A 21556-nucleotide genomic window follows, 5' to 3' on the forward strand; every position below is an offset into this window, starting at 1 on the left:
ATCGTCCGAGGCTCTCCCATTGGTGGAAATGTCTCCACGTCCTTTGCGACTGTATAAAATCACCCCCAATTCTTCAAGGAACACGGATGGAATTTCTCCGGCCTCTTCCCATCGGCGAGGGGGTTCCCTCCCAGGAGAGAAAAGTTCGGAAACTTGGCTGAGGTGGGAAGTGCAAACTTTGTCGCCTTCCTGACCGTCCCCCTCTCCCTCCCTCCTCGCCATGGCCCCGCCCCCCCGTCCCACGCCTCACGAGTGGGGGGTACCAGCGGAGCCCTGCGCATCCTCCTCCAGCCACTTGTCCAGGCTCCGGCGGCGCGAGTTCATGAAAAAGTTGGCGACGGTGGAGGGTTCCAGCCCGAGCTGCTGGGCGATGGTCGCCTGCAGCTCCCTGTTGGGGCGAGGGTTCTCCCTGAAGATAGCGAGGAGGGTTCGGCGCTGGACGTCCGTGAAGACCAGCCGGTGTTTCTTGGGCAAGCGGTGGTGATTGGCCCTGGTTTGTTCATGTTCTTTCCTCCTGCAGGCTTTTGTGGGGGGGGGGGGGGGGAGGTGAGAGTGGGATACAGAAATAGAATATTGAACAAAAGTTGGTTTATTATTGTCACGGTAAAAAACTTTGTTTTGCAGGCCGTCCATACAGATCGTTTCGTCACATCAGTACATTGAGGGGGTTCTGCGCTCTATAACTCCATAAAGGGGTTCGAAGATCCAGCCAACCCAAACTGGTGCACCAAATCTTAATGAGTGTATCAGACGTCTCACCAACAAGTTTCGGGCAGACCAAAGGGCGTCTTTCACCGAGTGGATGACCTTCCAGCAGCAATTGATGTCCGCCTCGGTGTGCGTCCCCGGGAACAGCCCGTAGATCAGAGAATCCTCTGTTACGCAGCTGCTGGGGATGAACCGTGACAAGGACCCCTGCATCTTTCACCACACCCGCAGGGGAATGCTGCTGACTGGCACATTCCAGGCTGCAGGAGTACGTGCTGAGGGACGCACTGAAGCTGGGTGCAGCCAACGCAAGGGCTCGGTGGGGAAGGACTACAGTTTGGGGTTCTTCTGCCACAGGAGAGGGAGGGGCAGGGGTCAGGCGAGGAAGCCCCTTAAATATTGTAAATACAGGATTGGGGTAGCTCCCCAGGGAGCCACACGAATGGCATTCGTGCTGTGTTTTTTATGTAGAAGGTAACACTAATGATTGATCCGAACACGAACGTAAAGGTTTGCGCTGTGTTATTGTTGTATATAGTTTGTTTTTTATGATGAATAAAGTTTATTTTGGAATTTTAAAAAAATCGGAGGTGTCTCACTTCCCTGTAGAACTAACACTGGGATACAGGGTGCAGGGGAACTTGCTGAGGGACACACTGAGGCTTGGTGTTGGTAAATTGGTTTATTACCGTCACACGTACCAAGGGGCGGTGGAAATTTTTGTCCGTACAGATAGAACATAGGACACTACAGCACAGTACAGGCCCTTCGGCCCACAATGTTGTGCCGACATTTTATCCTCCTCTGAGATCTATCTGACCCATAGAACACAGAACATTACAGCAGTGCAGGCATCAGTGAAACAGAACATAGAACATAGAAAACCTACAGCACAATTCAGGCCCTTCAGCCCACAAAGCTGTGCCGAACATGTCCCTACCTTAGAAATTACTAGGCTTACCCATAGCCCTCTATTTTTCTAAGCTCCATGTACCTATCTAAAAGTCTCTTAAAAGACCCTATCGTATCCGCCTCCACCACCATTGCCGGCAGCCCGTTCCACACACTCACCACTCTCTGAGTAAAAAACTTACCCCTGACATCTCCTCTGTACCTGCTCCCCAGCACCTTAAACCTGTGTCCTCTCGTGGCCACCATTTCAGCCCTGGGGAAAAGCCTCTGACTATCCACACGATCGACGCCTCTCATCATCTTATACACCTCTATCAGGTCCCCCCTCATCCTCCGTTGCTCCAAGGAGAAAAAGCCGAGTTCCCTCAACCTGCCTTCATGAGGCATGCTCCCCAATCCAGGCAGCATCCTTGTAAATCTCTTCTACACCCTCTCTATGGCTTCCACATCCTCCCTGTAGTGAGGCGACCGGAACTGCGGGGATGTCCGAGGGAAGTGATCGGTCGACAGCAACGTCCCCAGGCAGGATGGTCTGGAGCTTGTGGTATTGGGGGACAGGATAAGGGATCGATCCGTGCCAGAGGAATTTCTACGTTCCGTGGATTGTGCCCTTTGTGTTCCAGCTTATCATCCTCCAGCAGCTGTCTCCACCCTCCCCCCACGCCCACCCCCACCCCCCACCCTGTTCCACCCTGCCTCATTTCATTTTGTCCCCGGTCTCCTGACTCCACCTCACCCCCCCTCCCTCACCCGGCTCGACCTGCCCATCATCCTTCACCCCCTCCCCAGTCCACCGATCACCTCGGGGCCCCCTGTCTCACCCCTCCTCCTCCATACCGGCCATCTCCCCTCTCCCTCTCGGTCCTGATGCAGGGTTTCCAACCCGAAACGTTGACAATTCCTTCCCCCGCTCCCCCGTCCCATCGATGCTGCTCTACCCCCCCTGAGTTCCTCCAGCAGATTGTGCATTGCTCCAGAGTCTAGTGTCTGGGGTCTCCTGTGTCTCCATGTTGATCGAGTGCTTACACATAACGTCCCCCCGATTATGATCATTTCATCGCATCAGTACATTGAGGTAGTACAAGGGAAAAGCAATAACAGAATGCAGAATAAAGTGTTACAGTTACAGAGAAAGTGCAGTGCAGGCAGACGATAAGGTGCGAGGTTCGTAACGGGGTAGATCATGAGGTCAAAAGTCCATCTTATCGTAAAAAAGGTATTGGTATTGGTTTATTATTGTCACTTGTACCGAGGTACAGTGAAAAACTTGTCTTGCATACCGATCGTACAGGTCAATTCATTACACAGTGCAGTTACATTGAGTTAGTACAGAGTGCATTGAGGTAGTACAGGTAAAAACAATAACAGAATACAGATTAAAGTGTCACAGCTACAGGGAAGTGCATTGCAGGCAGACAATAAGGTGCAAGGTCGCAACAAGGTAGATCGTGAGGTCAAGAGTCCACCTCATCGTAAAAGGGAACCATTCAATAGTCTTATCACAGTGGGACAGAAGCTGTCCTTAAGTCTGGTGGTACGTGCCCTCAGGCTCCTGTATCTTCTGCCTGATAGAAGATGAGAAAAGAGAGAGTGACCCAGGATGGGTGGGGTCTTTGATTAGTCTTATAACAGCAAGATAGAAGCTGTCCTTGAGCCTGGCGGTACATGCTCTCAGAGAATCAAAGGACTGCAGATGCTTGAATCTAGATGAAAAACACGACGATGCTGGAGGAACTCAGCAGGCCAGGCAGCATCCGTGGAGAAAAACAGGTGGTCAACATTTGGGGTCAGGACCCTTCCCCAGGACCTGATGATAGGAAAAGGGGAAGCCCAGTATAAAGCAGAGCAGTGATAGGGGAGGCGGGGTGGGCACAAGGTGGGGATAGGTAGATGCAGGTAGGAGATGGTAATGGGCAGGTGCGGGGGGGAGGAGGGGAGAGCAGATCGGGTGGGGGCTGGGAAGAAGAGACATGGTAGAGTGGGGCACGGTTGGTGGTAGGTTTACTTAAAGTGGGAGTGTTCAATGTTCATGCCATCAGGCTGCAAGGTCCCAAGACAGAGAATGAGGTGCTGTTCCTCCACTTTGCGTTTGGATTTCTCCCGGCCCTGTGGGAGAGGGGAGAAGAGAGAACGTCCGGGGTGGGTGGGGGTCTTTGATTGTGTTGGCTGCTTTCCCGAGGCAGCGGGAAGTGTAGACGGAGTCCACAGAGGGGAGGCTGGCTTCCGTGACGTGCTGGGCTGTGTCCACAACTCTCTGCAGTTTCTTGCGGTCTCCGGCCCTTGTAGAACAGCAGTCCCTCGAAATTTTCTCTAACGGTGACTCCTTACTCTGAAACCGTTCCCCCCTAGTTATAGATAACCTCAACTTGCATCCACCCTATCAAACCCCCTCAGAATCTGATGTTTCTACAGAATCTCCTCCTGTTCTCCAAAACTCCAGTAAATATCACCTCAAACTGCTCAGGCTGTCCTCGTACATCAACCTCTCCATCCCAAGATCTTCTCTGCCTTGCCTCCAATGAGATAGAGAGCCCAGTGACATGGGGTCATGACAACAACCTTTCCCTCAATGTCAGCAAAACAAAAGAGCTGGTCATTGACTTCAGGAAAGGGGGCGGTGTACATGCACCTGTCTACATCAATGGTGCTGAGGTCGAGAGGGTTGAGAGCTTCAAGTTCCTAGGAGTGAACGTCACCAACGGCCTGTCCTGGTCCAACCATGCTGATGGCATGGCTGAGAAAGCTCACCAGCCTCTCTGCTTCCACAGGATCCTAGGAAAATCGGCATGTCCGGTTGACCCTCACCATTTTTTATAGATGCGCCATAGAAACCATCTTATCCGGGTGTATCATGGCTTGGTACGGAAACTGCTCTGCCCGGGACCGCAACAAACTGCAAGAAAGGCAGTTACCCTCACCCTGAATAAACAGCGACTCTGTACAGTTACACAGTGACCCTCTCCCTGAATAACCAGCGACCCTGTACAGTTACACAGTGACCCTCTCCCTGAATAAACAGTGACTCTGTACAGTTACACAGTGAGTGACCCTCACCCTGAATAAACAGTGACTGCACAGGTACGCAGGGACCCTCACCCTGAATAAACAGTGACTCTGTACAGTTACAGTGACCCTCACCCTGAATAAACAGTGACTCTGTACAGTTACACAGTGAATGACCCTCACTCTGAACAAACAGTGACTCTGCACAGTTACACAGTGAGTGACCCTCACCCTGAATAAACAGTGACTCTGTACAGTTACACAGTGAGTGACCCTCACCCTGAATAAACAGTGACTGCACAGGTACGCAGGGACCCTCACCCTGAATAAACAGTGACTCTGTACAGTTACACAGTGACCCTCTCCCTGAATAAACAGTGACTGCACAGGTATGCAGGGACCCTCACCCTGAATAAACAGTGACTCTGTACAGTTACAGTGACCCTCACCCTGAATAAACAGTGACTCTGTACAGTTACACAGTGAATGACCCTCACTCTGAACAAACAGTGACTCTGCACAGTTACACAGTGAGTGACCCTCACCCTGAATAAACAGCGACTCTGTACAGTTACACAGTGACCCTCTCCCTGAATAAACAGTGACTGCACAGGTACGCAGGGACCCTCACCCTGAATAAACAGTGACTCTGTACAGTTACAGTGACCCTCACCCTGAATAAACAGTGACTCTGTACAGTTACAGTGACCCTCACCCTGAACAAACAGTGACTCTGTACAGTTACACAGTGAATGACCCTCACTCTGAACAAACAGTGACTCTGCACAGTTACACAGTGAGTGACCCTCACCCTGAATAAACAGTGACTGCACAGGTACGCAGGGACCCTTACCCTGAATAAACAGTGACTCTGTACAGTTACACAGTGAGTGACCCTCACCCTGAATAAACAGTGACGCTGTACAGTTACACAGAGAGTGACCCCGAATAAACAGTGACTCTGTACAGTTACACAGAGAGTGACCCTCACCCTGAATAAACAGCGACTCTGTACAGTTACACAGTGACCCTCACCCTGAATAAACAGTGACTCTGCACAGTTACACAGAGAGCCCTGGTATGTTTCCAACACCCATCATCTCTGCAGATTACTCAGATGAGCTTGGTTGCCTCTGTCAAGCAGAAAATTGGTGCCAAACACGATTCCCACCCTTCTGATATCCAGGTGGTCCCACAACTCACTCCCTGCACAGGGATAACACTGTGTTGGGCTGCAATAGCAGGCTGGTCGGATTAAAGAGCTGCTTGAAAGAAGGTGCAAGTCCTGCTTCACAAAAGTGAGTCCGAAATGCAGGATGGGGATAACCTGCGATACCACAGGAGGGAGCTAAACCCCCATTATTGACAGATAATGTCTCACCCTGAACAGTTACACAGTGACCCTCATCCTGAATAAACAGCGACCCTGTACAGTTACACAGTGACCCTCACCCTGAATAACCAGCAACTCTGTACGGTTACACAGTGTATAACATAGAAGGAAGCCATTCAACACATCGAGTCTATGCCAGCTCCCAGAGCAATCCCATTTCCCCAATAATTTCCCTGTTATCCCACCACATTCCCATCCCACACACTACAGGGGCAATTAACCCATTGATCCCGTTGGGACATGGGAGGGAACTGGAGCCCACTGGGTCACAGGGAGAATGTGCAAACTCCCCACACACACACACACACACACACACACACACACACACACACACACACACACACACACACACACACACACACACACACACACACACACACACACACAGCCGGAGGTTGGGATTGAACCCGGGTCTCTGGGGCTGTGAGGCAGTGGCTCTGCCCGCTGCACCACCAGGCAGCACTGCCACTCCCCCCAGTGGGAATCGGTGAGGTTAGTTTGGCCTAAAGAGGCACAGCCTTAAATGGGAGGCCATTCAGGAGAGGGATATCAGGAAGGCCCTCCTCACAGAAGAGGGTGGGGAAACCCCAACCCGAACCCCTCCCAAAAAACTAGACTGAGATTCCATGAGATAAGATCTCAGGCCCTTCAGCCCATTGAGTCCGTGCTGACTACCGATCACCCAATTACTCCGATCCCATTCTACTCTCCCCATATTCCCACCATATGCTACCCCTCGCCCACACACTGGGGGCAGTGTTTAGTGGCCACTTAAGGTAACCACCACCCCACCCCCCGAAAAAAAACAGATGTGTGCAGTTCTGGTTGCCAAGCTTAGAGGAAAGGGTGGGATTAAGCTGGAGAAGGTGCGGAATATTGTTGCAGCTATATAGGACCCTGGTCAGACCCCACTTGCAGCACTGTGCTCAGTTCTGGTCGCCTCACTACAGGAAGAATGTGGAAGCCACAGAAAGGGTGCAGAGGAGATTTACAAGGATGCTGCCCGGATTGGGGAGCATGCCTTATGAAAACAGGTTAAGGGAACGGCCTTTTCTCCTTGGAACGACGGAGGATGAGGGGGGACCTGATAGAGGTGTATAAGATGATGAGAGGCATCGATTGTGTGGATAGTCAGAGGCTTTTCCCCAGGGCTGAAATGGTTGTCACAAGAGGACACAGGTTTAAGGTGCTGGGGAGTAGGTACAGAGGAGATGTCAGGGGTAAGTTTTTTACTCAGAGAGTGGTGAGTGTGTGGACTGGGCTGCCGGCAACGGTGGTGGAGGCAGATACGATAGGGTCTTTTAGGAGACTTTTGGACAGGTACATAGAAAAATAGAGGGCTGTGGGTGAGCCTAGTAATTTCTAAGGTAGGGACGTGTTCGGCACAACTTTGTGGGCCGAAGGGCCTGAATTGTGCTGTAGGTTTTCTGTGTTTCTATGTTTCTAAGATTCTCGGTGACGTTCCCGGGACTGTGGGGCTCGAGTTATGAGAGGCTGGACAGGCCAGGACTGTTTTCCCTGGAGCGACAGAGGCTGAGGGGTGACCTTATGGAGGTTTATAAAATCATGGGGGGGGGGGGGGAGGAACATAGATGAGGTGTACGGTCACCGTCATCCCCCCCCAGGGTCAGGGAGTCTAAAACTAGAGGGCACAGGAGAGAGAAAAAGATTTAAAGGGACAGGTTTTTCACCCAGAGGGTGGTCCGTATATGCAACGACCTGCCAGAGGAAGTGGGTGAGGCAGGTACATTGACAACGTTCAAAAGAATTTGGACAAGTACACGGATGGGAAAGTTTTTGAAGGATACGGGCCAAATGAGGGAAAATGGGACTGGCTTAGATGGGCATCTTGGTCAGCACGGACGAGTTGGGCCAAAGGGCCTGCTTCCGTGCTGTGTGACTCTAAGTGTTAGCAGAAGCTTTCAAATCTCAGCTTGGGCACCCAGAGAGGATGCAGTGGAGGAGAAAAGTGTTGAGTGCGCTGTAGAGTCGTGGACTCTGCCCAACACACCACGGGCACATCCCTCCCCACCATCGGGAGTATCTACAGGAGGTGCTGCCTCAAGAAGGCAACGTCCATCGTCAAAGATCCCCCACCATCCGGGCCGTGCCGTCTTCTCGCAGCTACCATCAGGCAGGAGGTACAGAAACCTGAAGTCCCCACACCACCGGGTTCAGGAACAGCGACTTCCCTTCAACCACTCAGTCTGAGGAGATTCGGGATGTCACCAAAGAATCTTGCAAATTTGTACAGATGGAGAGCATTCTGACAGGTTGCATCACCACCTGGTATGGAGGCTCCAATGCACAGGATCGCAAGAGGCCGCAGAGGGTTGTAGACTCAGCCAGCTCCATCACGGGCACAACCCTCCCCACCATTCGAGGACATCTTCAAGAGGCAGTGCCTCAAAAAGGCAGCATCCATCACTGAGGACCCTCACCACCCGGGACATGCCCTCTTCTCATTACTACCATTGGGGAGGAGGTACAGGAGCCTGAGGACCCACACTCAACGATTCAGGATCCACCATCAGATTCCTGAACGGTCCATGAACCCATGAACACCACCTTGTCATTCCTTTTTTTTAATGCTATTTGTTTTGTAAATTTATATAATTTGAACCTTTCCCTCAATGCCAACAAAACAAAAGAGCTGGTCATTGACTTCAGGAAAGGGGGTGGTGTACATGCACCTGTGTACATCAACGGTGCTGAGGTCAAGAGGGCTGAGAGCTTCAAGTTCCTGGGAGTGAACATCACCAACAGCCTGTCCTGGTCAAATCACGTAGACGCCACAGCCAAGAACACTCACCAGCACCTCTACTTCCTCAGGAGGCTAAAGAAATTCGGTTTGTCCCCTTTGGCACTCACCAACTTTTATCAATGCATCATAGAAAGCATCCTATCCAGATGTATCACGGCTTGGTACGGCAACTGCTCTGCCCAGGACCACAAGAAACTGCAGAGAATTGTGGACAGAGCCCAGCATGTCACGGACACCAGCCTCCCCTCCTTGGACTTTACCTCTCGCTGCTTTGGTGAAGCAGCCAGACCCCACCACCCAGGTCATTCTCTCTTCTCTCCTCTTCCATCGGGTGGAAGATACAGGAGCCTGAGGGCACGTACCACCAGACTCAAGGACAGCTTCTATCCCACTGTGATAAGACTATTGAATGGTTCCCTTATACGATGAGATGGACTCTGACCTCACGATCTACCTTGTTGTGACCTTGCACCTTATTGCACTGCACTTTCTCTGTAGCTGTGACACTTTACGCTGTACTGTTATTGTTTTTACCTGTACTACATCAATGCACTCTGTACTAACCCCATGTAACTGCACTGTGCAATGAATTGACCTGTACGATCGGTAGGCAAGACAAGTTTTTCACTGTACCTGGGTACAAGTGACAATAATAAACCAATACCAGTACTGCTGCCACAAAACCACAAATTTCACATCATTGATGATAAATTTGATTCTGATTCTTGAACTGACCGGCACAACCCCAATCACCCCCTCAGTGCAGCAAAACTGGAACCACATGCACTACAATGGGCTTAATTTTGTGTTCTTTCTTGTAAAATTTGTGTTTAATTTATGGGATTTTCTTGTGAATGCTGCTTGTCTGATGCTCTGTGCCTGTGAGGCTGCTGCAAGTAGGTTTTGCATTGCACCCGTGCACATGAAAAAAATTCGACTTTGACTTTGTTGGGACAGGGACTTTCGAAACTTTAGGTGTGTACATAGTGAAGAAGCGGGCAAAGGTGAGTCTTTCATCATCTCTAAGGAAAACAGCTGGGATATTGTCTCACGCCCGGGTTGAGATATGAAGCAGTGTCGGTTCCAAGGACAACACAGAGGGAGGTGTCTGAACCGCCAGCACAGTGGAACCTGGTCTGTGGTACGGGGTGTAACGCAATGCCCCTTGTTGGCAAATAGCAGCTGGGAGCGTGAGAGACGGATTCCCGCATCGAGCACCCCCCTACCCCCTCCTGGATCCAGACACCTCACCTCCCCCCCCCAACCTCATGCACTCCCTCAGCCCACCCACACCTACCACAGCAACTCCCCCACCGGCTGACTGGGTCGCCTCGCTCCGTGCACTGGCCCCTTCGAGCGTGGCGCCTCTCCCGGCCGCACAGCCGAAGACCTGAGTCACGGGGACGAGCGCCAGGTTGCGGGTCGCGCCCCCCCTCGTGTCCTCCCACCCCCCTCCCCTCGGGTCACTGCTCCGCGGCTGATGGGAGGCCCGGTCGGCGCACAGCAGGATCCCACAAGCAGCGGCGAGCTAATGGGGGGGGAGGGGATTGTTTTTCTGAGGCGCGTTGAGGGATGGTGTGGGGGCTGGAGTCACAGGGTTAGACATCAAGGAAACAGGCCCTTCGGCCCAACTGGTCCATGCTGACCAAGATGCCCCATCCAAGCTGGTCCCAAGCAAGCCCTCCAAGTCCGATGGGGAGTGGGTACCCAGCTGATGTCCCATTGCTGTCAGTGGGACCGTGACATCCTCCAGACCAGAGTTCCCACCATCCTTCCCCTTGCCCCTCAACCCCCTCCTTTCCTGGATCTGCCCACCGCTTGCCTTCCCCTGCCCCAACCCCTCACCTCCCTATCCCGGCTCTCTCCCGGGTGAAGGGTCTTGACCTGAAACGTTGACTGTCCATTTCCCTTCACAGAGGCTGCCCGACCCCCTGAGTTCCTTCAGCAGTTTGCTTTTTGCTCCAGATTCCAGCATCTGCAGTCTCTTGGGTCTCTGAAGAACTCCTCCGGTGGGACGTTCTAAGGTCCTGAAAGATCACAACACCTCCACCACGTGTCCTTCCCCCTCCCTTTGCCCACCCCACACCCAATGGTCTGCCTCTCCTCGTTGTGTGGCCAAACACCAAGAGTCCATAAGACCATAAGACAAAGTCGGCCATTCGGCCCATCGACTCTGCTCCGCCATTCTATCACGAGCTGATCCATTCTTCCATTTAGCCCCACTCCCCTGCCTTCTCACCATAACCTTTGATGCCCTGACTACTCAGATACCTGTCAATCTCTGCCTTAAATACACCCAATGACTTCAACTCCACAGCCACCCGTGGCAACAAATTCCACAGATTCGCCGCCCTCTGGCTAAAGAAAATTCTCCGCATCTCTGTTCTGAATGGGCGCCCTTCAATCCTGAAGTCGTGCCCTCTTGTACGAGACTCCATGAGAAACAACTTTGCCAAATCTACTCTGTCCAGGCCTTTTAACATTCGAAATGTTTCTATGAGGCCCCCCCCCCCATTCTTCTGAACTCCAAGGAGTACAGCGCAAGAGCCGGCAAATGGTCCTCATATGTTAACCCTCTCATTCCTGGAATCATTCTAGCAAATCTTCTCTGAACCCTCTCCAACGTCAGCACATCCTTTCTTAAATAGGGAGCCCAAAACTGCACACAGTACTCCAAGTGAGGTCTTACCAATGCCTTATAGAGCCTCAACATCACATCCCTTAGAATGTCATGAGAATACAAGACAACAGGAGCAGGAGATACGGTTACACACTGACCTGCCCCAGGACTCAACCCCTATTCTGTCCCAGTTACCCACCCCCCAATCTTCCCACAACGTATCTCCCTCCCCTTCGACAATCCACCCTCCGAGTCAGAGAATTCCAGAGATTCTCCACCCTCTCATGAGTGGAAGTCCCTGCACACCTCGAATGTTGAACGTCCGCCCCCTAATCTTGTAACTCTGACCCCTCGCTCGAGGTTCTCCCATTGGTGGAAACATCTCCGCGTCTCCACCGTCAGAATCTCATGCGTATCAGTCAGAGCTCCAAAGAACATGGAACAGTACAGCACAGGAACAGGGCCTTTGGCCCGCAATGTCGTGCTGACCACGAAGCCAATCCAAACTAATGCCATCTGCCAGCACGTGGTCCGTCTCCCTCCATTCCCTGCACATCCGTGTGTCTATCTAAGAGCCTCTTAAACCCCTCTGTCGTATCTGCCTCCACCCCCACCCCTGGCAGCACATTCCAGGCACCCACCGCTCTCTGTGTAAAAATCTTGCCCCACACATCTCCTCTCGCCTTTAAGCCATGCCCTGTTTTATTGACATTTCCACCCTGGGGAAAAAGAATCTGTCTACACTATCTATGCCCCTTATAAACCTCTATCAGGTCTCCCCTCCCACCTCCAGAGAAAACAACCCAAGTTTGTCCCACCTCTCCTTATAGCTCATGTCCCTCTAATCCAGGCAGCATCCTGGTGAACCTCTTCTGCACCCTCGCCGAAGCCCCCACATCCTTCCTGTAACGGGGGCTGACCAAAACTTGAAGCGATAGTCCAAGCGCGGTAAATTGGTAAGTGCGGCCTAACCAAAGTTTAACACAACTTCAGCGTGACTTCCCGACTTTTATACTCAGTGCCTCTACCGATGAAGGCAAGACTTCTTTACCATACCGATCCATTTGCAGGAAGCTACGGACTTGGACCCTAAAATCCCTCTGTATGTCAATACCCATATAGTTTCTTCAACCGATTTTGATGGGACTAGCCTCTCATCCCAGTCATTAGGTAGAAGGGTTATATGGTACCTTTTTCACTCAGTTAGAGTGGGGATGTGGAACTCAAAGCCTTAAAGGGATAAAAAAAAAACCTTTGTTGCTTTTGAGATGGAACTTGAGTGGATATTTGACGTACAGAAGTCACGTTAAACTACAGCAAATGTAACCAGAGAGCTGGTGGACTCCTGGCCATGATCTGCAACATCAAGCGCCATACAAGCCCTTGAGTCCAGGGGATATGAGGTATCTTAATTCGTAAGGGATAGAAGCAGGGGTTGAAGAGCTTTCTCCTATCCCCATGTGACGGCCTGAATGGCCTTCTCCTATCCCTATACAAAGGATGGAATGACCTCTTCCTATGGCAGCACCGAGGGGCTGGATGGACACACGGGCACAAGAACGTGGAGGCTTTCTCCACTCGGCTTGGTTGGGACTCCTCCAGAGATGATTTCTGGGACTGATCTCTCCATAACACCCCCCCCCCCCCCCAGCACCCCCCCAATCCACCACACACACACTGTGCCTTCACCTTCCCCCCCGCCCCCCCAGTGTTACACAATCCCTCCATCCAGCCCGGACCCCTCCCCAGCACCCAGCAGAGACAAACCCCACTGGGAGACCCTGGTACATTAAGGAGATGATAAATCAGGGCCGTTTGCCAAGGAACTTAATCAAAAGCTGCCAACTCACTTCCTCTCCCTTTTAATCAAATTAAGGCTTGAAGGAAGTACTGGGCATTATTTTATTAACAGTGATTACGCCAGCCAAATCAGCAAACCATTCAAGCGTATAAATCGCTGCTTGCTGATGTGTCTCGCTCACCTCATAAGCAAATGCTTCAGGGTTACCACCTCCCGAGAAGGGTTTAACAGTTTGCTTTAAGTTCGTGGAGAGTTGTAGAGAGTTGGACTGCGCGGGAACAGGCCCTTTGACCCTCCGAGTCTGTGCTAGCCATCAACCACCCGTTCACACCAATCCCCCATTTTACTCTCCCCACATTTTCCCATCAACTGCCGCCAGATTAAACCCCTCACCCACACTGGGGGAGGGGGGGAGGGCGATTTGCAGCGACTGACCCCCGCATGTTCGTTGGGGCATGGGAGGAAACCCCAGGGGTGAACGTGCACATAGAGACACACGCAGACTGACACACACACACACGCGCGGACTGACACATATGCACACTGACATATGCACGCACCAACACACGCACAGACTGACACACACATGGACACACGCACACACACGCACACACTGACACACACAGACACACGCAGTCTGACACACACGCACACACTGACACACACAGACACACGCAGTCTGACACACACGCACACACTGACACGCAAACAGACTGACACACACACGCACACACTGACACAAGCAAACTGACTGACACACACAGACACACGTACACACAGACTGACACATGCACACACTGACACGCAGACAGACTGACACACACACAGACACACGCATGCACACTGACACACACAGACAAGCACGCAGACTCTCTCACACACACACACACACTGACACACACACTGACACACACACTGACACACACACACAGCGCCATAGGTCAGGATCGAACTGGGGTCTCTGGATCTGTGAGGCAGCTGCTGTACCCACTGCATCACTTGGCTGCCTCTTGCCAAGGGGAATCCGGACTGGGGTCAACATGAAATGGTTTCTTTTAAAGAGCGTGGGGCTATGTTCAGAGTTACATCAGAAGCCTCGATACCAATACATCCCTTCTGCAAAACGCACCGCGGTCCCTCGCCCGGGGCTACTCCGACAGCACCTCCCGGACCCGCCACCTCTCCCCACCGAGGGGGGACACCACCACCCGCAGGTTCCCCTTCCTCTCCGCCATCCCCACCCGGGAAACACACCGGCCGTTCCTTCACCGTCGCCGGGTCCGGACCCCCGGGACCCCCTCCCCTGACAGCACCGCGGGAGGGAGCGTCTCCCCCACACGGACCGCGGGCGGTTCGAGACGGCGGCTCAGCCCCTTCAGTCCCTCAAGGGTCAGCTCGGGATGGGCAAAAAATGCTGGTCCTGCCACATCCCTGAAAAATGGATCAAGCTAGAACATAGAAACATAGAAAACCTAAAGCACAATTCAGGCCCTTCGGCCCACAAAGCTGTGCCGAACATGTCCCTACCTTAGAAATTACTAGGCTTACCCATTTTTCTCAGCTCCATGTACCTATCCAAAAGTCTCTAAAAGACCCTATCGTATCTGCCTCCCCCACCGTTGCCGGCAGCCCATTCCACACACTCACCACTCTCTGAGTAAAAAACTTACCCCTGACATCTCCTCTGTACCTACTCCCCAGCACCTTAAACCTGTGTCCTCTTGTGGCCACCATTTCAGCCCTGGGAAAAAGCCTCTGACTATCCACACGATCAATGCCTCTCGTCATCTTATACACCTCTATCAGGTCCCCCCTCATCCTCTGTCGCTCCAAGGAGAAAAGGCCGAGTTCCCTCAACCTGTTTTCATAAGGCATGCTCCCCAATCCGGGCAACATCCTTGTAAATCTCCTCTGCACCCTTTCTATGGCTTCCACATCCTCCCTGCAGTGAGGTGACCAGAACTGAGCACAGTACTCCAAGTGGGGCCTGACCAGGGTCCTGTATAGCTGCAACATTACCTCTTGGCTCCTAAATTCAATTCCACGATTGATGAAGATTTTGACATACAGTAAAATCGCCCCCACACAGATGCTGCTCAGTTCACTGAGTTCCTCCAGCAGTTTATCTGATGCCAACGAATCAAAATGTTTGGATGAATATGTGCCGGCAAACAAAATGCCATGTATCTGCGTAAGGAGGTGTTAGATACAGGTAGCTACTGTGAACAGTTCAGAGAAGGCTTGTCTCCACTAGAGTTTAGTAGAGAGAGAGGGGAGAACATTTAAGATCCTGAGAGGTGGGTGTGGAGAGGATGTTCCTTCCTGTGGGAGACTCTAGAACCAGGGGTCACTGTATCAATGGTACTGAGCTGGAGATGATTGGGAGCTTCCTAGGTGTAAGTACCAAGAACTCGTCCTGGTCCAACCACGTAGACGTCAAGACCAAGAAAGTTCACCAGCACCTCCACTTCCTCAGAAGGTTAAAGAAATTCCACACGTCCCTGTTGACGCAGAGGCTTATGGACACAGCCCACTCTGTGACACAAACCAGCCTCCCCTCCACGGACTCCCGTCTACACTTCCTGCTGCCTCGGGAAAGCAGCCGGCATAATCAGAGACCCCCACCCACCCCGGACATTCTCTCTTCTCCCCCCTCCCATCAGGCAGAAGATACAGGAGCCTGAGGGCACGTACCACCAGGCTCAAGGACAGCTTCTACCCCACAGTGATAAGACTATTGAACGGTTCCATTACACGATGAGATGGACTCTTTGACCTCACATTCTACCTTGTTGTGACCTTGCACCTTATTGTCTACCTGCACTGCACTTCCCTGTAGCTGTGACACTTTACTCTGTATTCTGTTATTGTTTTTACCCTGTACCACCTCAATGCACTGTGTGATGAATTGATCTGTACGAACGGTACACAAGACAAGTTTTTCACTGTACCTCGGTATGTGACTATAATAAACCAATACCAATACCAACACAATCAGATCGTCACGATCTTACTGAACAGAGCAGCAGGTGTCAATGCATTTCATTCTTGCCCTTAATTCAGGTACATTGGGTCGATCAGAAATCGTTTCACTGCAATTAAGCTGGAAAGGGGGCAGGAAAGATTCACAAGGATGTTTCCAGGACTGGAGGACTTGAGATACAAGGAGAGGCCGGGACTGTTTTCCCTGGAACAAAGGAGGCTGAAGGGTGACCTTATGGAGGTTTATAAAATTACAATGGGCGTAGACAAGGGAGACAGTCACACTTTTCCCCCAACTCCAGGGTAGGGGAGTCTAGAGGGCATAGGTTTGTGGGAGGGGAGAGATTTAAAGGGGACCGAGTTGGGCTGAAGGGCCTGTTTCTGCACTGTATAACTCGATGTAGGGGACGGAAGATCAAGACAACCTAAGCTGATGTACAGCATCTTAACAAATGCATCAAACCTATCTCATCTCCATGTAGAACTAACACTGGGGCACAGGACGTAGGAGTGTGTGCTGAGGGTTGAGCTGAAGCTTGGTGTTGGTAAATTGGTTTATTATTGTCACTTGTACCGAGGTAAAGTGAAAAACTTGTCTTGCATACCGTCCATACAGATCATATCATTACAACAGTGCATTGAGGTAGTACAAGGGAAAACAATAACAGAATGCAGAATAAAGTGTTACAGTTAGAGAGAAAGTGCAGTGCAGGCAGACAATAAGGTGCAAGGCCATAATGAGGTAAATTGTGAGGTCAAGAGTGCATCTTATCATTCTAAGGGACCGTTCAATAGTCTTATAACAGCTGGTGGTACGTGCTTTCAGGCTTTTGTATCTTCTGCCCGATGGGAGAGGGGAGAAGAGAGAATGCTCTGGCTTGGTGGGGTCTGATTATGTTGGCTGCTTTCCCGAGTCCACGGAGGGGAGGCTGGTTTCCGTGATGTCCACAACTCTCTGCAGTTTCTTGTGGTCCCGGGCAGAGCAGTTGCTGTACCAAGCCGGGATGCATCATCTGGTAGGATGCTTACTATGGTGCATCGATATAAGTTGGTGAGGGTCAAGGAGGTCTGTGGGGGAAGGACTGCAGACTTGAGTCCTGTTGTCACTGGACACTGAGGGACTGGACTCTGTGAACCGGCCTCTCAAACACATCACGAGTACATTGTTTAAGGAGGAAACGAACTTGGTGTTGATACATTGAAAGAAAACATACTGAATTGAATGTACTGGAACTTACTGCAACGGAAGAGGTTGCCCACTCTATTTACTAGATATGTTCTGAATAAAGTGTATATTTGAAGTAAAAACACTGGGATAAATTTCTATGGGCTCTTTCTTTCCCTGTGTTTCAAAGCAATTCTGTTGTGCTGTAACTGTGTTACACACAAGCCACAGGTTGTGTCCAGTCCTGGTAAGTAAATGGGCTGGAATAGATGGGTAAAATGGTCAGCATAGACAGAATGGGCCGAAGGGCCTTTTTCTGTGTTGTACCAATCGATGACTCCACCACGGAGGGGATTTGGGGAGAGACTGGGGGAGGGGGTGTCTTTCCTTTGGAGTGGAGGTGGTTGGGGGTGGGGAGAGAGGGATTCTCGGAGGGAAGCGGACAGTCGACATTTCGGGTCAAGATCCTTCACCTGGACTCATTGGACCCAGGACGGGTGTATTGGTGGGTGGTAGGATCTGGGGAGCGTTACTGAGACTGCGGACAGAATAGGGGTACATGGACAACTAGGGGAGGAAGGGGATAGCTCTGTGAGCTAGTATGAACTCAGTGGGCTGAATGGACTGCTAATATTGTGGTTAAGAAGGCATACGGTGGATTGTCCTTCATCAATCATGGAATTGAATTTAGGAGCCGAGAGGTATTGTTGCAGCTATATAGGACCCTGGTCAGACCCCACGTGGAGCACAGTGCTCAGTTCTGGTCACCTCACTACAGGAAGGATGTGGAAGCCATAGAGAGGGTGCAGAGGAGATTTACAAGGATGCTGCCTGGATTGGGAAACATGCCTTATGTAAACAGGTTGAGTGAACTCGGCCTTTTCTCCTTGGAGCGACGGAGGGTGAGGGGGGACCTGATAGAGCTGTATAAAATCATGAGAGGCATTGATCGTGTGGATAGTCAGAGGCTTTTCCCCAGGACTGAAATGGTGGCCACAAGGTGCTGGGGAGTAGGTACAGAGGAGATGTCAGGGGTAAGTTTTTTTACTCAGAGGGTGGTGAGTGTGTGGAATGGGCTGCTGGAAACGGTGGTGGAGGCGGATACGATAGGGTCTTTTAAGAGACTGTTGGACAGGTACATGGAGCTGAGAAAAATAGAGGGCTATGGGTAAGTCTAGTAATTTCTAAGGTAGGGACATGTTCGGCACAGCTTTGTTGGCCGAAGGGCCTGAATTGTGCTGTAGGTTTTCTATGTTTCTAATATCGCAAGGAAAGGTGCAAAGCCATCACTGGGGGACATTCAGCTGGTGGCAGGTTTAGAAAGGAGTACATTTTTAACCACTGGAGGCATGTGGTCTCGAACTCACTGCTTGAGAGCAGGGTGGAGATGGAGACTCTTATAATGTGATACAAAATACCCAGTCAAAGAGCCTTAACTTAAACAGAACTGGGAAATGGGGCTAGTCCCCGTAGTTCATTTTGGCTGAATGGTCTTGCGCTGTGCTGTGCAGTTAGACCGCAAGATATAGGAGCAGAATTAGGCCATTCGGCCCGTCAAATCTACTCTGCCATTCAATCATGGCTGTTTTTGTTTCAACTCCATTCTCCCGTGTTCTCCCCATAACCCTTACCCACCTTACCAATGGGGAACCGATCAACCTCTGCCTTAAATACACCCAATGACTTGGCCTCCACTGCCCTCTGTAGCAACAGATTCCACAGATTCACTGGCTGAAGAAATTCCTCCTCCTCTCAGTTCTAAAGGGACGTCCCTTTATTCTGAGGCTGTGTCCTCGGATTCTGGACTCTACCACTGATGGGAACATCCTCTCCACGACCACTCTATCCAGGCCTTTCAGTATCCAGGAGGTTTCAATGAGATTCCCCCCGTCACCCTTCTCAACCCCATCGGGTACGGGCACAGAGACATCAAACGTTCCTCATACATTAACCCTTTCATTCCTGGGATCATTCGTGTGAACTTCCAGGGTCAGCGCATCTTTCCTTAGAAACTGCACCCACAATTGCTCACAGTATTACAAATGCAGTCTGACCAACGCCTTAGACAGCCTCACTGAGAGTTCTACTGACGGAGGATGGTTTGCTGCTTAGCAAGGACATATGGGAACAGGAGGTCCCACTCTGGGACACAAGTGTTCCTGGGGTCAGATTGAGGGAGTGCTGCAGTGGTGAAGGTGAGGTGTTTCAGGCGGGATAGGAAACCAGGGTTCCATTAGCAATTGAGTGGATAGAAAAGTTACCACCACTGCAGTTTGGAAGGGAAATTGAGGGCAAAACATAACCATTAATCCAATGGATGAGGTGATCGTAATGACATTGTTATTTGTGGGGAATTTGCTGAACACATATTGGCTCCCACATTACAACAGGAGATACACTTCAAATGGCACTTCATTGGAAGGTGCTACAGAAGGTGCTACAGAAGGTGCTACAGAAATGCAAATGTCCCGCTAGCTAGTGTACAGGTCAACATTTATACAGGAGATTGAACCAAATTCTGGGTTCTCTCTCCAGATGTGAGAGATCTCACTGGGGATTGGCTCTGTCATCTGTATAATATCTATCACTCAATTGTCCTTGGCAAAAATCCCTCCCTCTTAAGTGAAGCTCCCTCTGCACCATCCCATCCCACACTCCCGGGGTCAGACACAGAGTGAAGCTCCCTCTACACCGTCCCATCCCACACTCCCGGGGTCAGAAACAGAGTGAATCTCCCTCTACACCGTCCCATCCCACACTCCCGGGGTCAGACACAGAGTGAAGCTCCCTCCACACTATCCCATCACACACTCCTTGGGTTAGGCACAGCATGAAACTCACGAAAGTCCCAAAAAATCTTCAGATGCTGGGAGGCTGAGACATAAACAGAAAATGCTGGAAACACTCAGCAGGTCAGACAGCATCTGTGGAGAGAGGAACCGTTAACAGTTCAGGTCCTGAATGCCTTTCCTAAAAGACCATTCAGCCCATCAGGTGTGCGCCAAGTCTTAGAATGGATCTCCAATTAGTCACATCCCCAACCCAGATCTTCCCCCTTCGCCAGAAACCTGCAAACATCTTCCAAAACATTGCGTTTCCAAAGCACTCAAATGGTCAGTGAAGTTCAGCACCAACGCCGCTGGACAGCTCCTCATGTGTAGGTCTGGCAGACCAAACCAATTATTGCAGGCGCAAGCGACTGCATGGAGCCCTTCGGCCCAACTCGTCCATGCTGACCAAATTGCCTGCCTGAATTACTCCCATGTGCCCGCGTTTGGCCCATATCCCTCTCAACTTGTTCTTTCCATGTGGAGATGCCGGAATCCGGAGCAAGAGACAATCTGCTGGAGGAACTCAGCGGGTCGAGCAGCATCTGTGAGGGGGAAGGAACCGTGGACATCTCGGATCGAAACCCTAAATATTGCCACGTTTAAACCCCAAAAGGTTAGAAGTTGTAAATAAACCAGGTTCTGCATGGGGAACAAATTCATAGCATTATTCGCTCAAAATCCCTTTGACAATATAAAGACATGAGTTTTAAACATTTCTAAAAAGAATCCCCATCACTCTGACTGACTTTACTGCTCTTTCCAGCATTTCCCCCCACTTAAAATGTAGAACAGAGGGAGTTCGTGTACACGGTTCCCTGAAAGGGGCGCCACAGGTAGACAGGGTGGTGAAGAAGGCACACTGGCCTTCATCGGTCAGGGCGCTGAGTATAGAAGTTAGGACGTTATGTTGCAATTGTACAAGTCATTGGTGAGGCCGCACCCGGAGTATAGCGCACAGCTTTGATCATCCTGTTATAGGAAAGGTGCCATTAAAATGGAATGAGTGCGGAAAAGCACGCGGTACGGTAGTGTAGCGGTTAGCGCAACGCTATTACAGCGCCAGCGATCGGGGTTCGTTGTCCCGTCGCTGTCTGTGAGGAGTTTGTACGTTCTCCCCGTGTCTGTGTGGGTTTCCTCCGGGCGCTCCGGTTCCTCCCACATTCCAAAGACGTACGGGTAGGTTAATTTAGGGGGTTAAAATGGGCGGCGCGGATTCTTTGGGCCAGAAGGGCCTGTTACCACACTGTAAATAAAATTTAATTTCAATTTTTAAAAAAAGATTTACGAGGATGTTGCCGGGGCCTTGAGAGACTGTTAGAGAGAGAGATGGAGCAGGCTAGGTCTTTATTCATTTGGGGTTTAGAGGAATGAGAGGTG

The 21556-nt window shown here is 51.0% G+C and overlaps 1 protein-coding gene across 1 annotated transcript in view; it reads right to left on the minus strand.

Moving 5' to 3' along the window:
- Nucleotides 1–246: 246 nt before the first annotated feature.
- The window catches only part of onecutl (one cut domain, family member, like), a 27908-nt gene continuing 6598 nt past the window's right edge, over nt 247–21556 (minus strand). Inside the window, exon 2 of the mRNA XM_052045699.1 lies at nt 247–521. Within this exon, the coding sequence (XP_051901659.1) occupies nt 247–521 (275 nt within the window). The remainder of the gene's footprint in view (nt 522–21556) is intronic.

Source organism: Pristis pectinata, chromosome 40 (genome assembly GCF_009764475.1).
Source record: "Pristis pectinata isolate sPriPec2 chromosome 40, sPriPec2.1.pri, whole genome shotgun sequence".
In the NCBI taxonomy this organism is placed as follows: domain Eukaryota; kingdom Metazoa; phylum Chordata; class Chondrichthyes; order Rhinopristiformes; family Pristidae; genus Pristis; species Pristis pectinata.